Below are 24,220 nucleotides of genomic sequence, written 5' to 3' on the forward strand. Positions count from 1 at the left end.
AGACCAGCTCTTGAATCCAAATGCTGATAAGAAAGCCACCTTTTGAGCTTCTGTAACTAAATGCGGTTAGATACTGCTGCTCAGTGTGATATCTAGGCTGTTACACAGTCACTCAATCCAGGACAATGGTTCGGAAACGTGATGTTAAAGTAGCTCTAGAAAGAAGCAGGAGAAATAGCAGAGCAGCTACCTCACAGCAACAAAGACTCCGGTTCAATCCTGACCTCTGGTGCAATCTGCATGGCACGTGCAAAATCTCCCAGTGACTGTGTGGGCTGCCCCTCATATGTGGGTAGGTGGGTTAACTGGCCACTGTAAAATTATCCTAGGCCATAGGTGAATGGTAGAATCTGGGAAACTTGATGGGAATGAGGGGAGTAAAGACAATGGACAATGTAGGATTAAGGCAAGTGGCTTCAGTGGGCTGAGTCTATTTCAGTGCAGTATTCCTCTATGACTGTAAAACTCGAACAACTAAAAGGAAAGGAATCATGCAAGAAAATCAAAGTACAGAGTTCATGTTTGGGCTATGGTCTTAGAACTCTTTGATATGTCAAAAAAAAGAGAGCAGGAACCTCGCATGAAAGGTATCTATCCCATTTTGCTATTGTGCCCACAAGAGGCATTGGAACAAGTGACCAAAAGTATTGTCAAAGAGGCAAGTTTTACGGTGTAAGCAAAGGAGAGTTTGTGGATCAGAGAGAGCTGAGAAGATAAGCACCAAAGATGGGCCAAGGAAACAGGGAATTTTTAAGACAAGACTTAGGATCATAGAGGATAGTAGGGCAGAGGAGGTAACAGAAGCGGAGAGGTGAGGCTAAAAAAGGACCTTAAACGACAATGAGCAACCGACCACTTAAATAATCTTTTAAAAAACAGCAACAGCTGAAAGCCTTGGCTAAAACCAAGTACCGATTGAGTATCCCTTATCTGAAATGCTTGGGGCCAGAGGTATTTTGGACTTTTTCTGATTTTGGAATATATAAGGAGATAGCTTGGGATCGGCATCACTTCCAATTGAATTTATGTGCTATCTGTAAGCAGTCTTTGTCTTACCCTTGTTGATCACACATATGTACGCAAGAGTGAAAATTATTACCTACCATAAACATAATGAAAATATACCATGTGCGGGGGAACAAAAGCTGATCAACAGCAATGGCAGGCTTTCAGTCTCCACCTACAATGTCGTGTTTTGATTAAAGATTTACAGTACACTCTTTGTATTTTTACTCTTTTTTAGATTTTATGTAAGGTATAAAAACAATCAGCATTGTAGTCTTGCTCTGGTGTTAGAATTTCATCAGCAACACTAAAAATTTAACACCATTATGTAAGATATAAAAACCAATCGGCATTGTAGACTTGTTCTGGTGCTAGGTTTTCATGATCATCAGACGCCTTAAATACTTAATGCTGTGCCTTTTCTTAAATTGCTGCAACCAGCTTGCTGAATATTCAGAATCACCTTCAATTTTCAGTTTGATGTGAAAGATCTTTGCTTGTTAATTTATCAGCACACCATTGAGCAGCATACATTCACTCAGGTGCTGATGGCACACGATCAAGATCTTGAATTTTGCTTTATGCAGTGTTTTTCTATTTTTCATTAACTTCTGTTCATTAGCTATGTGAGGTGACTTCTCAGAACTGTCTATGATGCGCAGGGGTCTGTCATATCAGCGCTTAAAAAATGATTTGGGAAGTTTTTGGATAAAGGGTCTCAACCTATACATCACTGTGTAAAGTTGCTGCTTCAATCCAAGTCTCCATTATCTTATTCCCAGTAGCAGCAGGAATTCCCATTACTTGTAAAAGGGCTGTCTGGCAGTCAGACAATGTTGATTCCTTTGTGGCAGACTGCCAGGGTACCTCCTGATGTGGGGACCAGTGACTGTTAAGCCAATTAAGCAGGTTGTATAATTAAACATCTTCTTTTCCATGCTCCAACACTAAGCTGTTCCCCCAACACTACCAGATCTCAAAATCCCCATTTACTTGCAGATGATTGCTGCAAATATCAACAGCAGAAACAATTCATTACCAAAAATTAGAAATTCACAAGAATCCAAAGCCGTATCATTTACTCACGGGGTCTGGTATGATTATTTTCAGCAGCTAATACGACCCTTATTGTTGACGCCAGTCTAGACATTGCTATTCTAAATGGACAGTATTTATTAAATAAGATGCAGGAATGCTGGAGAGCCGACCAGAAACATTTCCATTGATTCTAATTCAGAGTTGGGGACACAGCATGTTCTGGCTATTCCAATACGGGTCCCTGCAGGAACAGGTTAACTGAACAAAGAGATGGCCAATTCAGTACGGGTAGATTGTCACCTCACACTATAAAAGGTACAACTACATCACTTTGAAATCATTACATATTGGCTGAATGGATGCCCATTTGGAAAATCAGCCTTGCATTCTCAAGCCGGCATACTGCCAATAGCAGTCTCTCGCCAACCTCTCCATCAGGAGTACAACCACTGAATTATCTTAGTCTATATCTTTACACACTAATCATAACCATGTCAATTCAACTCCATTTACAGAAGACAGAGGGTTGCTTAGAAATCAAGAAAACTTTGAATGTCTTTTGTCTCAAACTTTTTCCAAACACTTATCATTTTCTACGAGGAGGAAAACTGATATTGTAAAAAGGTTTAGAGGCAAACAGAGTATTCAAGTCACTGTAATGTCGGTGATCACAGCAAACCAAAATTAATCCCATTGCCAGACACCCTCACCTTAACTCTGTATCTACTTCAAATATGGTTCTAAAATTGGTAGGGAATAAGTTGTGAAGAAAAGATATGGAGGTGCAGTAAGGGGGCACAGATCCAAAAAATGGCATTAAAGTGATAGAAGCTGTCCAGAGAATGTTTACTGGCTGATACCAGGGTTGGATAGGTTATTTCATGAAGAATAATTGTTCAGGTTTGTATTTGTGAAGTTTAAAAGAATGACAAGAGATTTGATTGAAGTATGTAAAATCACAAGAAGTCTTTACAGGGTAGTTGGGGGTGGGGGGTGGGGGGGGGGGGGGGGGAGGACAGCTCTTTTCATAAGAGCAAGAGGCCGCCATTTGGAAGTGAACAATGGAAATAAAACATTTTAAAGGCAGAGGCAGATGGATATTTAATAAGCAAAGCGGTGGGTGGGCGAGAATGCTGCATTGAAATTACAATTGGACCAGCCATGAGCTGATTCAATGATGGAGCAGGCGAGCAGCCGAATAGCTGATTCCTATCTGTTATTCATACATTAGCTCATATGTCCTAAATACCAAAGCTCACCTTGCCCATGCCTTAATAACAAACCCAACTTCCTAATCTCAGAGACTATTTTAAATTAACAATAACTTTGTTGCTAACTGTACCACAAAGATATAGTCATTCCCTAGTCATTCCAAAATGCCTTTTATAATCCTGAAAATCCTAATTAAATGTCGTGTCTAACATATTAAGACCTGCTCAACCCTACCTTTTGTTAAACATGGAATCCTGTGAACCTCTGCGGCATTCACACTGATTTTTTTTTTATATATTTAACAAGTTCCAAGTCACGAAGGACAGTGGCACAAACAACAGTGCACAAATGTATAATTTCTTCCTTCCTCCACCATCCAAAGCCCCAAACCAAAGTTATGAAGTGCATATGTTCTTGGATTTTCATTCCAAAAATCTAAATAAGTGATGTGGAGTTAAGAGTTCAAATCTCACAACAGCAGCTGAGAAATATAAGTTTTAGTTACTCAGGTAAACCTGGGCTGAAAAGCAAGTGTCAGTAGAGTGAACCACAGATCAGGGCAGTACAGCGCAGAACCAAGCCCTTTGAACAACTCATCCATGCTAAGAAGTCCATATCAGCTAGTCCCATCTGCCTGTGTTTGGTCCATAACTCTGTAAAGCTTCCTCATCCATACTAATGGCAACCATTGCAATTTTAACAAACCATCTACCATTTAAGGAAGGAAATGATCCTTATCCAGGCTGGCCCCAAAGTGATTCGGGACCCACAGAAATGTGTTTGACTTCTAACTGCTCTGAAAAGTCTTGATCAGTTTGAGGGCAATTAGAGATGGATAATAAATGACGGTCTTGCAGGTGAAGCTTCCACTTCATGAATAAATTTGCAAAAAAAAAGCTAGCTATTTTATCTCACCTGCTTCAAGATTCTTGTACTCTTGATATCTCAATTTGTTTAAAGAGGCTTCAGTTTCTCTGCACTGTGCTCACTCCCATGCCAATAACACATGCTTCTTGAAACTAAGATGCACGAGCCTCCTGTCCATCTGTGCCACTCCTCAGTTCTCATCCTCCTGAAGACCTCTGCACAGCTTCCACTTATTGCTACTCCAGCATTCATCTTCTGTTGTAAACTAAACCTGGGTCCAATATATGTATCCTCATTTCTTGGCCACGGTAATGCATTGTCTTACAGAGCACATCTAACCTTTCTGAAGAAATCTTAAAATTCATTGATACTATATGTAGTATCAAACTCTCCAGTTTTTGAAATACTTTCAATGAACCTGTGAAAATTGTCCTTTATTCTTCTATGCAGCCGCTAATTTGCCCTCAAATTACGCACGCAGCATAACAGCTGGAATAACAGTACAGAACGCCCATGAAGTCTCTGCCAGCAAAGCAGTTATCGTGGTTTCATTCCTCATGTCCTTCCTCCATATATCTGAAAACTACTTTTTCTCCAGTCCCTGAATGAATTTGTTTACAATTCTTTTAAACCTGCATGCACCCCCTGGCTCCTGAACCGACACCTTCCTGTGCAACTGGATCCTTGACTTCCTGGCCAACAGACTGCAATCATTACAGGTAAGTAGCAATGGCTCTGCCACAATTATCATCAACACTGTTGCCCACAAGGCTGTGTCCTCAGTCTCCCACTCTTTTCCCTCTACACTCACGACTGCATGGGCGGATTCGGATCTAACTTCATATACAAGTTTACAGATACCAGCATATCCTAAATAGCAATGAATCAGTGTACAGGAAGGAGATAGAGAGTCTAGCGACATGGCGTCATAATGATAACCTTTTCTTCGATGTCAGCAAAACAAAAGCAATAGTCATTATCTTCAGGAAGGGTGGAGGGGGCAGTGCACATCCACCTGTTTACATCACCTCAGCACCAATGTCGAGAGAGTTGAGAATTTCAAAATCCTAGGGATGAACACAGCCAATAACCTGTCCTGGTCTAACTATGCAGACATCATGGTTAAGAAAGCTCTCTAGTGGCTGTACTTCAAAAGAGTAAAGACATTTGGCATGCTCCCTTTGACCTTCACTGATTTTTATTGATACACCACAGAAAGCATTCTATCTGGATGCATCCACAGATTGATGCTGCAAATGCTCTGCCCACGGTCACAAGAAACTGCAGAGAACTGCAGGCACAACCCAGTACATCATGGAATGCAGCCTCCCCTCAATGGACCGTATACGTACCTCGCTGCCTCGGTAAAGCAGTTAGCCTAATCAAAGACCCCACCCCTCTGGAGATTCTCTCTTCTCCACCTCCCATCAGGCAAAAGGTACAAAAGCATGTACCAGCAGGTTCAGGGCAGCTTCAATCCTATTGCATTAGGAGCATTGAATGGTTCCTAGTCAGCTGGACTCTTGACCATTTTGTGATCTTGCATCTTATTGTCCACCTGCACTGGACTTACTCTGTAACTGTAACACTTTATTTTGCACTCATTGTTTTCCTTTGTACTACCTCAGAGCACTTTTGTAATTAAATGATCTACATGGAGGGCTTTTTAAGACAAGCTTTTTGCTACACCTCACTACGTGTGACAATAATAAACCAATTTAACTCTGCCAGTCTGCTAATGGAAACAGGAGACTGTGGATGTGGCAGTCAGGTGAGTATGGCTAATCCAGTGAGTTGAGCTCGCTCGAAGCTGCTGGAGAACAGTGCCAGAGTCCTGGGTCTTGGGCAAGGTTTAATAGACTGTTTGTAGATTGAACTCTGTAGTTATGATGCGTTTCTGGTTTTGGTCTCTCCTGTTTATTGTTGTGCAATTTTGATCAGGGCAGTCTGCAATAACGAATGACACAGCGTTAGATTGAGCTGAACTGACTTGGACTGAATATGCCTGGACTCTTTCGATGACTTTGTGGGTTGGTATTTTATGTTGTTTTTCTTACTTTTTTTTAAACCGCTGGCACAATTTATTATTTGTTTGTGCACCGGGGGTTTGATGTTTCTCTTTGAGAAGGTTGCACGGTTTTCTTTGTTTCACGACTGCATGGAGATGGATCTCAAGTATGCATACATACTTTAAATGTACTTTGAATCTTTGAAGTTTTCCTCTGTTAAAATCTGTCAGAATGTTGTCCCTTTATCAAATCTCCCAACTTCTACTGTTCCAAGTAGACCACCAGTTTCAAGTTTCATCTGAAAGCTGAAAGTAACCATGGGACCTCTTTCGTTTTACTCTTAATCCTCTACTAGATCTTTCCATCCTTCCTGCTGTTGGGTGACAGAATTGGATGCAGTTGCTGCCTGACCACTGTATTGTACAAGTTAAATACAGAGGTCACATTGACTATTTCTTTTACCACAGATGTTGCCTAACCTGTCAGGTATTTCAAACATAATATTTATTTTAATATAATTACTGTATTTTTGTATTCCATGCCTCCATTTATGAAAACCCAGATCCCATTTATTTTACTAATTATTCTTTCAATGTGTCCTGGCACAACTGATATTGCAATTGGAATTGGTTTGTTACTGTCACATGTACCGAGGCATCAAAGATTTATGCACATGTACACTCAGGTCCCTCAGTCCCCACACACCTGTAGAACTGTTATTTTGTCTCTATTCTCTTTTGGCATTTCTTCCAGTCTATTGTTTTACACTTTGCACTTCTAAATTTCATCAGCTCCTTGTCCACCCACTCTGCCAGCCTGTCTGTACGCTACTGCAGATTATTGCTGTTCTCCACACTTAACTACACTTCCAAGCTTGTGTTATCTACTGAGTTGGAATCTTTACCTGTGTCCAAGTCTTTAATACAGTACTGTATATATCTAATCGTGATCCCTAAAGAACACCTTAGTCCCAATCTGACAGTATGAAAGCACACTCTGTCAGACCATACTTTCTGCCGTTAAGCCACTTTTCTGTCCATGAAGAAGCCACTTCTTCAAATTCATAGACTTCAACTCTCCTAACATATTATATCCTCCAATGTCCTTTATCGGTCTGAGTGTTTAAGAATACTTTGTGCATTCACAGATGTCCCACTCAACTGATTTGCTTTGGATAATAATTATTGGTTCTCTCACTTAATTTCTTTGTGATTTCCCACCAGAATTCTGGTTACCCCCGGTAATATTTGCCCACTATTTATATCCATTGGACTTCGTGGAACTTTTCCAATCATTTAATAATCTTGCTCCATCCTAATTGCAGCTGACTTTCTCCACCCATGTACTGCCACAAATTGAATTCTATACTATTTGACTCCTACTTCCTCTCCACTCAAGAGGACTTGCTTTGACACAGAGCAAATCCTCACTCCACTGCTAAGTAGCATCATCCTCTCTGTTTATGTTGGCAATGCAGTCATACACACAAGAGATTCTGCAGATGCTGGAAATCCAAAGCAACACACACAAAATGCTGGAGGAACTCAGCAGGTCAGGCAGCATCTATAGAAATTAATACACAGTTGACATTTCCGGCCAAGACCATTCAGCAAGACTGAAAAGAAAATAAGGTAGGGGGAAGTGAAAGAGTAAAAGCTAGAAGAAGATAGGAGAAGCCAGGTGGGTGGGGAGGGGCAATGAAGTAAGAAGCTGGGAGATAATAGGTGGCAAAGGTAAAGGGCTCCAGAAGGAATCTGCTAGGGGAGGAGAGTGGACCATGGGAGGAAGGAAAAAAGGAAGGGTGCTAGGGGGAGGTGACAGACAAGTGAGGAGAAGAGGTAAGAGAAGGGCCTGAGTGGGGAAATGGAGAAGGAAGTGGGAGGGGTAAACTACCAGAAGTTGGAGAAATTGGTGTTTATGCCATCAGTTTGGAGGCTACCCAGACAGAATATAAGGTGTTTCTCCTCCAATCTGACAGTGGCCTCTTCATGGCAGAAGAGGACGTCATGAACCAACATGTTGGATTAGGAATGGGAATTAGTATTGAAATGGTTGGCCACCAGGAAATTCTGCTTTTTCAGATTGGGCGGAGGTGCTCAAGCTAACTAGTTTTGAGGCTAAATCAGGAGAACTTGACACAGTAGACAACCTCAATAGATTTGCAGGTGAAGTGTTGCCTCACCTGGAAGGGCGGTTTGGGGCCCTGAATGGAGGTGAACAGATAGGTGTAATGCTTCTTCCACTTACAGGGATAAGTGCCAGAAGGGAGATTAGTGCAGAGGGACAAATGGACAAGGTAATCACGGAAGGAGTGAGTGAGGGGGGAGGAAGGAAAGATAAAGATTGGTTTATTTAAGTTGGCAGAAGTTGTGTTGGATGTGAAGGCTCATGGGGTGGTAGGTGAGGAAAAGAACTCTATCCCTGTTAAGGTGGCAGGAAAATGAGGCAAGTGCAGATGTCTAGGAAATGGAGGAGATGTAGGCGAGGGCAGCATCAATTACTAACTAACTAACTAACAGAATCTGACCTGGCTGTTTCCCAAGGTCTGCCTGGAAACCTTCTGATGAATGTCAACAAAGCTTAACGCCACCCTACAAAATTCCCGAGTCAATTCCAAAATGCCCATGGAACAGTGATCAGTAAATGATAACTGTGGATTATCTTTGGCAAATCACCAGTCAGTCAAACTGAATTTGTTTTAGGGGTTTAAATTTGATTATCTTGTGTATAAACTTGCTGAGTGCATCATAATCTGCTGGTTTACTGTCACACACACCACAGACCAGCTGTAATACTGTGGATAAACAGAGAGCCTAGGAATCAACAGTCAGAAGGGACAAAGCCACTCTCCCACTCCCATCTTTGTCTAGGTTGTCAGGTTCAAGTTGCACCCAAGATATTCAAGCTATTGTCCGCACTTATGCGTCTGTGTCATAACGAAGGACTGCCGGGTGTTCAGAGGTATTCTCCCTCAGAAGGGGCACAGAGCCAAGGTACTGTCTAACCATACGGAGAGATGGAAAATTTCTTATAACAGTTTTTTAATGAAGGCTAATGAAGGATCCAAGTTTCTGGACAATATTTATTGCTCACACAATACCACAAAGCAGCAGATTATGTAATTACTATTAGATTACTGTGTGAGAGTTAGCAGTATGTAAACCTAGTCCCATGTTCCTCATTATTATAATAATGATCTCAAGAAATAAAATGAACTATTTAGGCTGGAGGTGCAAGTAAGGCGGTAAAAATCAAATGAGTATCACAACAAATGACAACTCACACAAAATGCTGGTGGAACACAACAGGCCCAGGCAGCATCTATAGGGAGAAGCGCTGTTGACGTTTCAGGCCAAGACGTCGACAGTGCTTCTCCCTATAGATGCTGCCTGGGCCTGCTGTGTTCCACCAGCATTTTGTGTGTGTTGTTGTTTGAATTTCCAGCATCTGCAGATTTCCTCATGTTTAATCACAGCAAATGAGGCTGGTATGACATAATGATAATTTTTTTATTGTTATTCAACCACAGGACAAAGACGTCACCACCAGCACCAACTTTATTATCCAGCCTGAAATTAATGTTTTTGGGGTAAGAGCCACATGATCAAGCTGTCCAGGCAGGGACATCCGTGAACCAGATAGCCTGTTTTAACAATCCAGTAGCTTTATAGTCACCATTACCAAGGTGAACTGTTTGCCCTATTTAATTACTAGAACTTAACTTCTTCTGTTGCCAAAGTGAGATCTGAACTTGTGATTTTGGAGCCTTTATTCTGGTTACTAGTCAAGTAACTTAATAACTCCAATAGTGGTAATGTGGGGTTAAACCAGATCATATATTTGTTTGCACAAGCTAAATTTGCACTCCAGTTCTGACCAAATACAGTGGATTCCAGTTAATTGGGACACATTGTGACCAGTACGTTTCGACCCAAAATAAGTGGCTGCCCCAGTTAGCCCAAGTTACATGGAAATAGTTAAAAAGGTATATGAAAAAAGACAAACTACTGTTCAAGTGAGTAACAAGTATGCATTTAAATGAAATGCATACAAACTAGTACACTACCAACATTACTCTTTGTTGTGTATTGTACCCAATGAAACTCTGCAGGAGGATTTTTAAAGTGGGAAAAACCGTTGTACTGGGGCAGTTCTACTCTCTCAATCTTGGAAGTCCAGCACCAGTGGTACGAGCAGAAGTCACAACTGGGTTCTTCTGTGCCTCTTCCTGCCTTTCATTCTCCACATAGCATTGCAGAACCACCTTCCTGACAGTTGGATCTCACTGTAGATCTCTTCCTCCCAGTCTGACTTTGCACGCTCGGACAGGCATGTCCCTATCCCACTGGGGTATGAGACCCACCAATTACCATCACCTGGTTTAGACCCCTTGTCGAAGAGGTGTATCAGGATGTGGCTGCCTTTGCATGCAAACAGCTAAATGGAGCCACAAGTGAGAGCTGAGTGTCTGGTGGAGACCAAAAGTAACATTCCAGATGATTGTTGATACATCCAACTTCTTCATAGTTCCTCACTTGTTGAAGTAGTGAATATATTTCATTTTCACTCCTGGCTGTTTCTGGCATTTCCAAGTCTGAATTCTTGAAATTGCAGTGAGCAAAACAGTCTTGAATTATCTTACTACATATTTCTTGGCAACTATCAGTGAGAAAGAAATTACTGCTTTCTGAACTAAACACACATTTCTGATGCTATTTAAAAAACTGTTTGCTCTAAGCACAGCACAGTGATAAATGGTCACACAAGTGCACATAACCGGTGCTAGTTAGAAACAGTTCGACAGCGGTCTCCTGTCCGATTAAGCAGAACACTCTCCCAAGTAAACAAAAGCAATCCTGGCGAATTTCTTCATTAGTTTTTGTTCTTTAACCAGAATTCACTGTACACTTTTTTTTGAGAAAGGTATAAATCAAGGTTCATTATTGCTGAGTGTTAAACCTGCCTATTTTCCTATTATCAGAGTACATATGTCACCATATACAACCCTGAGATTCATTTTCCTGTGGGCATACTCACCAAATCTATAGGACATTAACTATAACAGTGTCAATGAAAGATCAACCAGAGTGCAGAAGACAACAAACTGTGCAAATGCAAATATAAATAAATAGCAATAAATAATGAGAGCATAAGATAACAAGATAAAGAGTCATTAAAATGAGATTACCGGTTGTGGGAATATCTCAATGGATGGACAAGTGTGTAAAGTTATTCTCTTTGTTCAACAGCCTGATGGTTGAGAGGTAATAACTGTTCTTGAACCTGGTGGTGCGAATCCCAAGGCTCTAGTACCTTTTACCTGTTGGCAGTAGTGAGAAAAGAGAATGGCCTGGGTGGTGGGGATCTCTGATGATGGATGCTGCTTTCCTAAGACAGTGTTTCATGTAGATGTGCTCAACAGTTGGAAGGGCTTTAACTGTGATGTACTGAGACAAATCCTCTACCTTTTGCAGGATTTTTATACTCAATGGCACTGGTGTTTCCATACCAGGTCATGATGTGACCAGTCAATACACTCTCCACTACACATCTATAGATGTTTGTCAAAGTTTTTGATGACATGCCAAATCTCTGCAGATTACTAAGGAAGTAGAGGTGCTGCCGTGCTTTCTTTGCAATTGCACTTATCTGCTGGGACCGGGAAGATCCTCTGAAATAGTAACACCCAGGAATCTAAAGTCCTCTATTCCTCCAATGAGGAGAGGCTCATGGATCTCTGGTTTCCCTTTCCTTAAGTCTATTATCAGTTTCTTGGTCTTGCTGACATTGAATGAGAAGTTGTTGTTATGACACCACTCAGCCAAATTTTCAGTCCCCCTCCTGTATGCAGATTCATCACCAGCTTTGACTCAACATGCAACAGTGATGTCAACAGCAAACTTGAAATCGCATTGGAGCGGTGCTTAGCTAAACAGTCATAGTAAGCAGAATGCTGGCTAAGCGCACAGCCCTCTAGTGCAACTGTGCTGATGGAAATCGTGGAGGTAGTGATGTTGCCAATCCAAGTTGACTGGGGTCCTGAGGAAATCCAGGATCCAATTGCACAAGGATACACTGAGGCCAAGGTAGGTTCCATAAATTATAGATTTGTTTTGAGGGGATGACAGTGTTAAATGCTTCAGTTTTAAGCATACAACCTTTAATGCTACAGCCTAAAGCAGGAGGCTAGTTCCTGCTTTCTGTCTGCAGTTCCACTCCAGCTGCCACACAGTGCAGGAGGAATCACTGTAATGCAGGGAGTAGAATTGCTGACCCACAGCTCCAGCCACGCAGTTTCAAAGCTGACTTCTGATGCTGTCTGTGTGGAGCTCGCATTTTCTCCCTCAAATCAAATTGGTCTGCGATAGGTGTTCAATCTTCTTCTCACATCCCAAGTAGTTGTAGGTTGGGGTAGGTTAGTTGGCTACTATAAATGGTCACTGTGATCCCCAATGATCCAGTGATTTCAGTCTCTGAGGCCAACCTGAGTACAGCTATCAACCCACGAAAAGCACCCAGACCAGATGGGGTACCTGGCCAAGTACTGAGGACTTGTGTTGATCAACTGGTTGGAGTGTTCACTGATATCTTTAACCTCTCATTTCAGCAGTCTGAGGTTCTCACCTGCTTCAAGCAAACTTCAATTATACCAATGCCTCAGAACACGGTAACCTGCCTCACTGACTAGCATCCAGTAGCAATTACATCCACAGTGATGAAGTGGTTTGAGAGGTTGGTGATGAAGCATATCAACTCCTGCCTGAGAAATGACTTGGATTCACTCCAATTTGTCTACCAGAGCAACAGGCACACAGCAGATGCCATCTCATTGGCTCTTCACTCAACCTTCGAACATCTGGACAGCAAAGCCACAGATATCAGAATGTTCTTTATTGACTACAACTTCAAGACCTTGGCCTCAATAACTCTTTGTGCAATTGGATCTTTGATTTCCTCATTTGGCAACAGCATCTCCTCCACAGTCTTCATCAGCAGAGCTGCAGCCAAAGGCCACGTGCTTAGCCCCCTGCTCTATTGACTTTACACATGACTATATGGCAGGCACAGCTCCGTTAACATACCCAAGTTTGCTGCCATGAGCCTAATCAAAGGTGAAGTGGTGATGAATCAACATTCAGGAAGGAGATTGAAAATCCGGCTGAGTTTTGCCACACCAACAAACTCTTGCTCAATGTCAGCAAGACCAAGGAACTGACTATTGACTTCAGGAGGAAGAACTCAGAGACTCATGAGCCAGTCCTCATCGGAGGATCAGAGGTGGAGAGAGGTCAGCAACTTTAAATTCCTTGGCACTATTGTTTTGGAGATCCCATCCTGGGCCCAGCACTAAGTGCCATTACAAAGAAGCCCAGCAGTGTCTCTTTCAGAGATGGCAAAGATTTTGCATGACATCTAAATCCTAGACAACCTTCTATAGATGTGTAGTGGAGAGTATATTGACTGTCACAGAATGGCATGAAATTACCAATGCCCCGAATGTAAAATCCTACAGAAAGTCGTGGATACGGCCCAGTTCATCACAGGTAAAGCCCTCCTCACCACTGAGCACATCTACACGAAGCATTGTACAGGGACACCCACCACCCAGGTCATACACTCTTCTTGCTGCTGCCATCAAGATGGTGCTACAGGACCTCAGGACTCGCACCACCAGGTTCAGGAAGAGTTATTATCCCTCAACCATCTGGCTCTTGAACCAAAGGGGCTAACCTCACTCAACTTCACTCGCCCCATCACTAAACCGTTCCTACAACGTATGGACACGCCGTCAAGGACCCTTCATATTCTCGATATTTATTGCTTATTTATTCACTATTATTCTTTATTTCTTTTTGTATTTGCACAGATTGTTTTAATTTGAACGCTGGTGGAATGCCCAAGTTGGTGTGGTCTTTTGGTGATTCCATATGGTTATTCTATTATGGATTTATTGAGTATGCCCTCAAGAAAAAGAATCTCAGGATTGTATATGGTGACATATATGTACTTTGATAATAAATTTACTTTGAACTTTGCTGTGTACTGTATTTTGGTAAAATCTGGAGGAAGCCAATGGTCATGTTAAGAAATAAAATAGGTTAGTGGTAAAATAGATACTTAGAAGATATATAGGCATCCGTTAGTCTCGTGAGACCATGGATTTACACCTTGGAAGGTTTCCAGGGGCAGACCTGGGCAAGGTTGTATGGAAGACTGGCAGTTGCCCATGCTGTAAGCCTCCCCTCTCCACACCATCGATGTTGTCTAAGGGAAGGGCACTAGGGCCAATACAGCTTGGCACCAGTGTTGTCGCAGAGCAATGTGTGGTTAAGTGCCTTGCTCAAGGACACAACACGCTGCCTCAGCTGAGGCTTGAACTAGCGACCTTCAGGTCACTAGAACAATGTCTTAACCACTTGGCCACGCACCAACGCACTTAGAACATAGAGCAGTACAGCACAGGAACAGGCCCTTCAGCCCACTATGTGTTTGATAGTCTTGTGCACACAGTGGGCCAAAGGGCCTAATTCCATGCCGCATTTGTCTCTGACTCTCTCACAAACACTCCACCTACGTATCAAGTTGAAAACTTGGATCTGGATAGCAGTGAGAATTACTCTAATTCCATGTTCCTTTCTTATGAGGCTTTGCTTCCACTTAAGACCAGAATAGCCTCTGATCTTCATTCAGCCTGAGATTTAACATGGGAGCTTGCAAAACTACTTGGAGTTTTGATAGAGCAAATAAGGGGGGGGGGGGGGGGGGGGATTGTTTCCATTGGCAAGACGTTTGATTAGCAAAGGAAACAATTATTGTAACTGGCAAAAAATGCAATAATTATTGGCTATAAAGCAAAGTATTGTGGCTAAATAGCTAATTCTTTCAAAGTACTGATGTAGGTATAAAGAGCTTAATTTTTTTGGTTCATTCTACAAGCCAATGACTCAAATGGGAATGGATTAACTCACCCCTTGTGGTAGAAACATTTTAATTTAAATGGTTCAGTGAGACAAACCACTTCTGAACTTGGAAAAAAATTCAAGCCATGCCAAGTTTCAAACTACATAGGTCAGCTTCAGCCAATCAACATTAGGATGAACAAACACCACCAGTTACCTAATTGATAGGATGCGAGTTTGCTGCCAAGCCAGAAGCAAACTTGCTTATTGCTCTACTGAGATAATGCAACAACAAAGTACTTGTTCGAGATTTGTCATCTATAAAGCTTGGGAATCCTGTGAAGGATTAGCACAACCAGAAACTGGTGTATGTAACTCATCAATACACAACAGATAAACTTCAGATTCAAGCTTCAGTTTGTGCTAAGCTACCTGGTCACGGCCACTGCAACGGCTCCCCAGATTATGGAAAGGAGAGTCTGTGAATGGGTGGCATGGTGTGTTTAATATTTCAGAAATATTTGAGTAATATTGTAAATATATTGTTTGATCAAGAATTCTCTCATAAATAATTCATTACGTATTATATGTGAAAGTATGTAAATAACACATGTCATCACACCAAGCCATATGCTCGCAACTTGCTTAAAGTAAAAACAAAACTAGACATATTATCTCTGGGCTCCCGTATTTTGCTTTCAATTAAACTTGTGTTTTAGAGTAACAAAACATAAGTGGGGACGAACAAGTTTTTAAATGAACCCAAGACAACTACCTACCTATTGAAGCACAGCGAGACATGAGTTTTTTTAAAAAAAGGTGCAGTACTTTCCCCACTCCACCCACCCCTCTTCAGAGAGGCTCCTCTCTTCAGAAAAGGAGACAGATGATACACTTTAAAAAAAGGCAGAAAACTGAGATTCATGGGTTTCATGGGTCCAAAAACAGCAAGTACTGGATGATAATAATCATAAATAACAAAAAAGCAGAAATTTCAGGCTACAAGGGCAAGTAAGACACATTCAACTGCACAACAGATAACTGGAATATATATACTGAATGGATTGAGCAGTATTTCAAAACAAATTAAACAGCCAATGAGTAGTGGGTGCCAGTCTTGCTGAGTACATTGGGATTAAAGGCATACAGTTTGCTTAGAAATCTGAATGCTCCAAACAAACCAGCTGAAATGAGCTTTGCTGATATCGTGAAAGTAATGCAGGAACATTTAGAATCAAAACCATTGTTAATTGCAGAAGGCTTTAGGTTTCATAAGCAGAATCAAAAGGAAGAGGTTTAGCACGCGAGGCTGAATTGAAGATATTGTCTGAACATTGTCAGTTCAATAATGGGCTTGATGCACTGAGAGGTCATTTGGTTTGGGGAATCTTACAAGAAAGCATGCAAAAACAGCTCCTAACTAAAGTGCAATTTGCATTTAAAAGAGCAGTTGAAAGAGCTGTATGAATGGAAACAGCAGAGTGACACAATTAGTTGCAATCAGGAACGAAAGTGAGCAAGAACAAAATTGCAACATCTGAAAAGAAACTGGCCTTGCTGAACAAATCATACTACTGTTGCAGCTGGGGCTCACATATGCCCCAGACCAATGCAGATTTAAAGGTGAAACTTGCAAAAAATCCAACAAGTAGGACACATACAAAGTGCACGTTGGGCTAACAAAAAGAGACTACTGTACATAGGGAAGAGATAAAGATAAAAATTCAAGTTGCAGTTTCAAAAAGACCCCTAATCTGCATGCTGTTGATGAAAATCCCTATAATGATGAGAGTGACGGAAGACTGAGTAGCCTTGAGGTTTACAGTGTGGAAATAATAGGCAAGCAATATAGCTTACACCAGAAGTGAACAGCAAATTAATTTAAAAGGATTTAGACATTGTCTCTGCTGTTTCAGTCATGCTATTCAAACTCATTTTGTGGAATTTCAAAGAGCCTGCAGATATCCAACTACAAACTTTTACTGGAGAAAAGACAACTCCTATGTCAGTGAAATATAACAACTAACAAGGTAAAAATAGGAGGACCAGCATCGTGGGGATGTGATTGGCTGAGACAACTACAACGTGATTGGAGATCCATTCACCATTTGCATGCCACATCCCCTGCAATAGAGTGAACTGAAAGCAAATTAAGAAATGTACTGGATGATGCCAAAATGTTCAAGCATAGCATTGGAAAACTCAACCATATCTAGGAATACAACAGTGTTGAATGAAAATATCATACCCAAGTCTTACAAAGCCTGTCCAGTTCTTTATAATATCTGTAATAAAGTAGCTAGTGAGCTAGATCATATGGAGGCTGAGTGGGGCCAATGGACAGTGTCAGCAGTCCCAGTAGCCAAGATGAACAGGTCTTGTCAAGATCTCTGGTGATTTTAAGGTCACCATCAACCCAGTACTGAAAGAAGATCAATTCTCTCTGCCCTGGAAAAAGGATATTTCTTCAAAGCTTTCTGGAGGGAAACAGTTCCAACAAGGTGGAGTTAGCTGTGGCCTACCTACAGATTGAGATGGAAGAGTCTAAAGTGTTTCTCACCATAAGCACTCACAAAAGGTTTTATCACTATAATAGTTTTATTTTTGGAGTGGCATCTGCACTTGTACTCTGGCAGAAAGCTATGGACCTGATGCTGCAAGGCAATCCAGGCGCTCTTTGTTAACTGATGACAAGGAACATCTCCAAAATCTCAAGACAGTGTTAAAAACATTAGATTAAATGTTTGTCTCAAGCTGTCCTGGGACAAAAATAAAAAGATTATGGGCTTAGAGTATGAGTGATTTTTTTTTTAAAAAAACCGAGCATCACATACTGTGGTCACATCATCGACACACACGGATCTTACTAGTGTACTTAGAAAATTCAAACAGTGGTGGATGCCCCAAGGCCAAAGGACATTTCACAGTTGCAATGCTTTTTAGGATTTGTCAATTACTACAATAGGTTCCTGCCAAACCTGGCTACTGCTCTCCACCTCAAACTCATTTAGACAGATCAGGAAGAAATGACAATTGACAAAGCAGTGTGAGGTAGCTTTCCAAATGGTAAAGGAAATTGTCAAGTCAGACACTGAACTCCCACACTATGATACAGATTGTCTGTTGAACCTTATTACATGCTGTTCGGGATGCCAACACGTCCAGAAGAAAGGTGTCCAGTGTCAACTCTACAGCTGTCAGAACCACTTCCTGCAGTCCCAGAGTCAACTCCCACAACCTCCATGGAGGAGGCCCCAGAACCTAAGGTCGGGAAAGACATTATCCCACAGGAGAAAGAAATCCTCCACAGCAATTAAATTTTTAGGATTAAATGAAACAATTTAAAATTTACTATGCTGAGGATGTCTATATAGTAGTATACTGTGCATATAAATTGAGAAACATTCTATATTCAGCTGGAGTTTATGGCTCAGCAGGGATCTGTGCAATGAATTTAATATTTCAGTGATATTTGAGTAATCTTGTAAATATATTGTTTGATTAAGCATACTTGAACATTGAAATAATTGATTACAGATTATATGTAAAAGTATGTGAATGGCATAAGTCATCACACCGTAAAGATGTGCCTCGCTTAAAGTAAAAGAGAAACCAGACACATTATCTCTGGGCTCCCATCTTTTGCTTTCAATTAATTTTATGCCTTAGTTAGAAAACGTAACAGGTGAAGTGTGTGGGATGTATTCAGACAATGGATGATCCTGCTCACTGATATTCACTGCCCCCTGCTGGGCAGACTATAATCATTAACGACAGCATTTCATTCAACCCGCCGGTGGAGGTGTCGGAGCCACACCATCACGTATTAGAACAGGAAGAAGCGCAAGATGGGCCTTACGCAAGATCAGCTCACGTGCAATAAGGCAACACAATTACATTGCTCTCCTTTAATTCTCACAAACAACCAAGTTCTAGCTTTCCGCTTTAATCTCCCATTTCGAAGCCAAGAGATCCGTTCTGGCAATGCAAAGCTGTACCAAAAGCTAAAGCAAATATCTCAATTTTCGTTAATCAATACAATTTAAATCACAATACCGGTAACCGTCAGGAGCATTTAAGCCGATGGTTATCGAATTTATGTGGGGGAAAAAAGAGCTGGAAACACAATTACATCCTGACAGCAACACTGCTTGTGAACCTACTACACACTCCATTCAAAATTAAAACTTCAGAATTTGTGATCTGCAGATTGCTCAATTACTACCATCCTCCTCGCTCTCCCTCCCAAAACTTCCTTCAGTCCCTCCTCACTTCCTCTTGCTTCGGGGAGACTGTGATGCGTGACTGGCGGGGTCACTCGTAAATGACACTGCAGGACAGCTCGAGACAAATTGGACTGCGACTCCCGCTTCTATCGTTTATTTAAGGAGGATTTGATCAGCCATTTGCCGGAGTCACACTTTGCCCCGTTTAACCCCAACGCCACCGCCGTGCACAAGTCAGAAAGACAACCCATCTCAAAATTAGCCCCAGCCGTAACAAATCCAGATATAAAGTCGCGTTTTGCGAATATTTTAAGAAACGCATTTGAGGACACTGCACATGGGGTATGCAAACAATAAAAAGATAAGTTGCAATGGTTTTGGAGGCGTTGTGTTGCAAACTGACCTCTCCCAGGAGTGTCGGGCACCAACTTGAGTGGTCCTATTTGCCGGAGTTGGAATGCAGTCCGCACTTCGTGGCAGCTTGGACTTTTCAGGTGCACCCCGCTAAACCAACCGCAGAACAACACCAGAGGTACAGCACACTTGAAGCTCCCTTCCATCTCGCAGGTACAACGGGAATACACGCACACACCAGCAGCTCGTCCACTCTCCTCTCCTCCCGGCCTTCCTCCCCACTTTCAGCAGAACTTTTTTCCCCTCTCTCTCTCTCTCTCTGTGAAAGTTTAGCCCCTCATCCTTGGCTGGGAGAGTCTGGGATCTTCTGGACTGTGTTAGCTTTTGGTTCTTTAAAATCTCGCTGCTACTTGGCAGAGGGGAAAGGAAAGGGACGAGTCGTGGCGAACGGTTGTGACTAGTGTCCGGGTCTATTCGGTTGTGCGGTGTCCTCGGAGAGTGGTGATCGGGATGTCTGCAGCGGTTAGCCCATTGGTTCGCTATTCTTAGTCCTGACACACTGCCGAAGCTTCCTTTAAAGTACCACCGCTCTCAACAAACGCCCCATTGTTCAACCGCTGCACTTGTCCTTTAAAGTCCGCCGCCCTCCTTTTGATATTTCGGACAGAAGTGTTTATGTTTATGTAATGGTCCGTGCAATAACGGTAGTTGAGAAAGCATTGGATTAAGCAGCGACTTTACGTTACTTGCAAATTCTATCCAGAAGATTCCTGCATCTCTATCCATTATCGATCAGTCTGTCCCTTGTTTGTTTACCTATCTAGAGAGTTTTGTGGTGCCGGTAGCGAAGGAAGTTAAAAAGAATTAAAATGTAAGCCCAGCACTGGAACTCACTTCCAAAATTTCTCATAGAATGAGAGTTGTAAAGTCATGGTCCGTGGAAACAGGTTCGTCAGCTCACGATTTAGGGCGAGAAAGGAAAGATTTCAACGGGATTTGAGAGGCAACTTCTTCCAGATGAAGGGTCACGGCCGAAACGTCGTTTCCATAGATGCTGCTTGACCTGCTGAGTTCCTCCAGCAATTTGCATGTTTGCCTTTGGATCTCCGGCATCTGCAGATTTTCTCGTGTTTGTTGTATCAGCTTATTTTGCAGGTGCATACAGTGTACAAGTTTAGACACTCTGTTATAGGAATTATGTGATTGGGCTGGAAATTAGTCCAAAGCAGGTCTACCATAAGATATAGGGGGCAAAATTAGGCTATTCAACCCACCCAATCTGCTCCACCGTTCAATAACAGCTGCCATTCTAACCCCGTTCTCTTACCTTCTCCCAGAATGCCTTGCTCCCGTTCCCAATCAAGCACCTAACATTATGTGGGCCCAATGCCTTGGCTTCCCTGGACGAATTCCACAGATTCATTGCTGAACAAATCCCTCCTCACTTCAGTTTTAAATGGGCAACCTTTATTCTGAGGCTGTGCTCTTAGATCGTAGACTCTCCTACTAGAGGAAATACCCTCCGTGTCCATTCCATCCCAGCCTCGCAGTACAGTATCCGGTAGACTTCAATGAGATCCTCTCTCATCCTCTGAAAACTATTGAGTACAGGCTCAGAGGTTTCCAGGGGGAGCACATCTTTCCTCAGATATAGAACCCAAAGAGAATGTTTACATAAATTCCCATTTATCAGAACGTCACCAAGACTAGGGGGCTTGAGTTAAAGGGAGAAGTTGCTTAGGTTAGGACTTTGTTCCTTGGAGTGTAGGAAACTAAGGAGTGATCTTAGAAAGGTGTATTTAGTCAGGAAGGGCATTGATAGACGGAATGCACACAACGTTTACCCAGAGAAAGGAAATCAAAGCATGGATTTAAGGTGAGAGGGGAAAGATTGAATAAATAATAACATTTTTAAAACTGTAAATTACAGTAAGAATAATAATAAATAAAAACTGAATTGTAGCAAATATGTATTTGAAACCCCCGGTTTCCTTGGCTGCATAAGTCTAGGGAAGACACTCTCCGGTCCCGGCAAACTCATGAGACTGAGGTGCTCTCCCACCCCAAACCCAGGTTTGTCTGGATACTGTGTAATTTGCTACCCTGTTACAACTCAGTGCCAAGAAATAACACTGCATACAATTAAAGTAATTATATTTATGAATCTTAACAAAAGGGTTAGTAAAGAAAAGATAAAAAGAAAAGGGTCCATTTTAATTAAACAGTCAAATGTACACACATTGGAGCTCATCTTGAACTTCACTCACACACTGGGCCCTCGGTCTGCGTGAAAGCACACACCACCTTCCGACTGTCGCTCGCAATCCATCCCAAACAAACGGGTCTCCCACCGGGCGGTATCCTATGACCGATTCTCCCCAGCACCTTTCTCTTAGTCCGCCGCCAAACAAAAGCCCCAAGACCAACCTTGGTGTCACTCACCAGAGAAACCTCCCCCCAGTGCCACCATCCTAATTGGATGGCACACATTCCTCATCATCCCTTATCTTCGACAATAACCCAGACAGGCTGAAAGGAGAACAGACTTCTCTTACAGAGCTTCTAAATGAAATACATACTGCATAACAGTAAAGATATGAGCCGGGGTATTACACATGTATAAAGAAGCTAAATTAAATATGTAGTGCAAACAAAGTAGTCAGGTAATCTTTATGGGATTGACGTCCATTCAGAAATCTGATGGCAGAGGGGAAGAAGCTGTTCCTGAATCACTGAGTGTGTGCCTTCAGGCTCCTGAACCTCCTTCCTGATGGCAGCAATGAGCGAGGGCATGTCCTGGGTGATGGGGGTCCTTAAGGATGGATGCTGCTTTTTTGAGGCATTGTTCCTTAATTAGTCATTGTAAATTGTCCCAATTAGACTAGGGTTAAATCAGGGGTTGCTGGCTCGAGGGTCAGAAGGGCTTATTCTGCGCTATATTTCAATAAATGATTTTGGTGATAGTGATCACAATTATATCTCCTTTACAACAGTGTTGGAGACAAATAGGAACAGACAAGTTAGAAAAGTGTTTAACTGGACTAAAGGGAATTATGAGGCTATCAGGCAGGAAATTGGAAGCTTAAATTGGGAACAGATGTTCTCAGGGAGATGTACAGAAGAAATGTGGCAAATGTTCAGGGGATATTTGTGTGGTGTTCTGTATAGGTACATTCCAATGATACAGGGAAGTTATGGTAGGGTACAGGAACTGTGATGTACAAAGGCTGTAATAAATCTAGTCAAGAAGAAAGGAACAGCTTACAAAAGATTCAGAGAGCTAAGTAATGTTAGAGATCTAGAAGGTTATAAGGCTAACAGGAAGGAGCTTAAAAAGGAAATTAGGAGAGCCAGAAGGAGCCATGAGAAGGCCTTGGTGGGCAGGATTAAGGAAAACCCCAAGGCATTCTACAAGTATGTGAAGAGCAAGAGGATGTGAAAGAATAGGACCTATCAAGTGTGACAGTGGGAAAGTGTGTACGGAACCAGAGGAAATAGCAGAGGTACTTAATAAATACTTTACTTCAGTATTCACTATGGAAGTGGATCTTGGTGATTGTAGTGATGACTTTCAGCAGACTGAAAAGCTTCAGCATGTAGATATTAAGAAAGAGGATGTGCTGGAGCTTTTGGAAAGCATCAAGCTGGATAAGTCACCGGGATCAGATGAGATGTACCCCAGGCTACTGTGGGAGGCAAGGCAGGAGATTGCTGAGCCTCTGGTGATGATCTTTGAATCATCAATGGGGATGGGAGAAGTTCCAGAGAATTGGAGAGTTGCGGATGTTGTTCCTTTATTCAAGAAAGGGAGTAGAGATAGCCCTGGAAATTATAGACCAGTGAGTCTTACCTCAGTGGTTGGTAAGTTGATGGAGAAGATCCTCAGAGGCAGGGTTTATGAACATTTGGAGAGGTATATTATGATTAGGAATAGTCAGTATTGCTTTGTCAAAGGCAGGTCATGCCTTACGAGCCTGATTGAATTTTTTGAGGATGTGACTAAACACATTGATGAAGGAAGAGCAGTAGATGTAGTGTATATGGATTTCAGCAAGGTATTTGATAAGGTACCCTATGCAAGGCTTATTGAGAAAATAAGGAGGCATGGGAACCAAGGGGACATTGCTTTATGGATCCAGAACTGGATTGCCCACAGTAGGCAAAGAGTGGTTGTAGATGGGTCATATTCTGCATGGAGGTCGGTCACCAGTGGTGTGCCTCAGAGATCTGTCCTGGGACCCTCACTCTTCGTGATTTTTATAAATGACCTGGATGAGAAAGTGGAGGGATGGGTTAATAAGTTTGCTGATGGCACAAAGGTTGGAGGTGTTGTGGATAGTGTGGAGGGTTGTCGGAGGTTACAGTGGGACATTGAAAGGATACAAAACTGGGCTGACAAGTGGCAGATGGAGTTCAACCCAGATAAGTGTGAAGTGGTTCATTTTGGTAGGTCAAATATGATTTCAGAATATAGTATTAATGGTAAGACTCTTGGCAGTGTGGAGGATCTGAGGGATCTTGGCGTCTGAGTCCATAGGATGCTCAAAGCAGCTGCACAGGTTGACTCTGTGGTTAAAAAGGTGTACGGTGTATTGGCTTTCATTAATCA

General features: G+C 42.1%; 1 protein-coding gene across 2 annotated transcripts in view; it reads right to left on the reverse strand.

Moving 5' to 3' along the window:
- Nucleotides 1–20,170, reverse strand: part of LOC140725330 (glypican-5-like) — a 627,634-nt gene extending 607,464 nt beyond the window's left edge. The window contains exon 1 of one of the 2 annotated variants that reach the window (XM_073040657.1): nucleotides 19,661–20,170. In XM_073040657.1, coding sequence (XP_072896758.1) covers nucleotides 19,661–19,817 — 157 coding nt within the window. In that variant the 5' untranslated portion in view covers nucleotides 19,818–20,170. The remainder of the gene's footprint in view (nucleotides 1–19,660) is intronic. The other variant, XM_073040656.1, reaches the window with a different exon arrangement.
- Nucleotides 20,171–24,220: the final 4,050 nt, after the last annotated feature.

The sequence above is a fragment of the Hemitrygon akajei genome, chromosome 3 (assembly GCF_048418815.1).
Source record: "Hemitrygon akajei chromosome 3, sHemAka1.3, whole genome shotgun sequence".
NCBI classification, from domain to species: Eukaryota; Metazoa; Chordata; class Chondrichthyes; order Myliobatiformes; family Dasyatidae; genus Hemitrygon; species Hemitrygon akajei.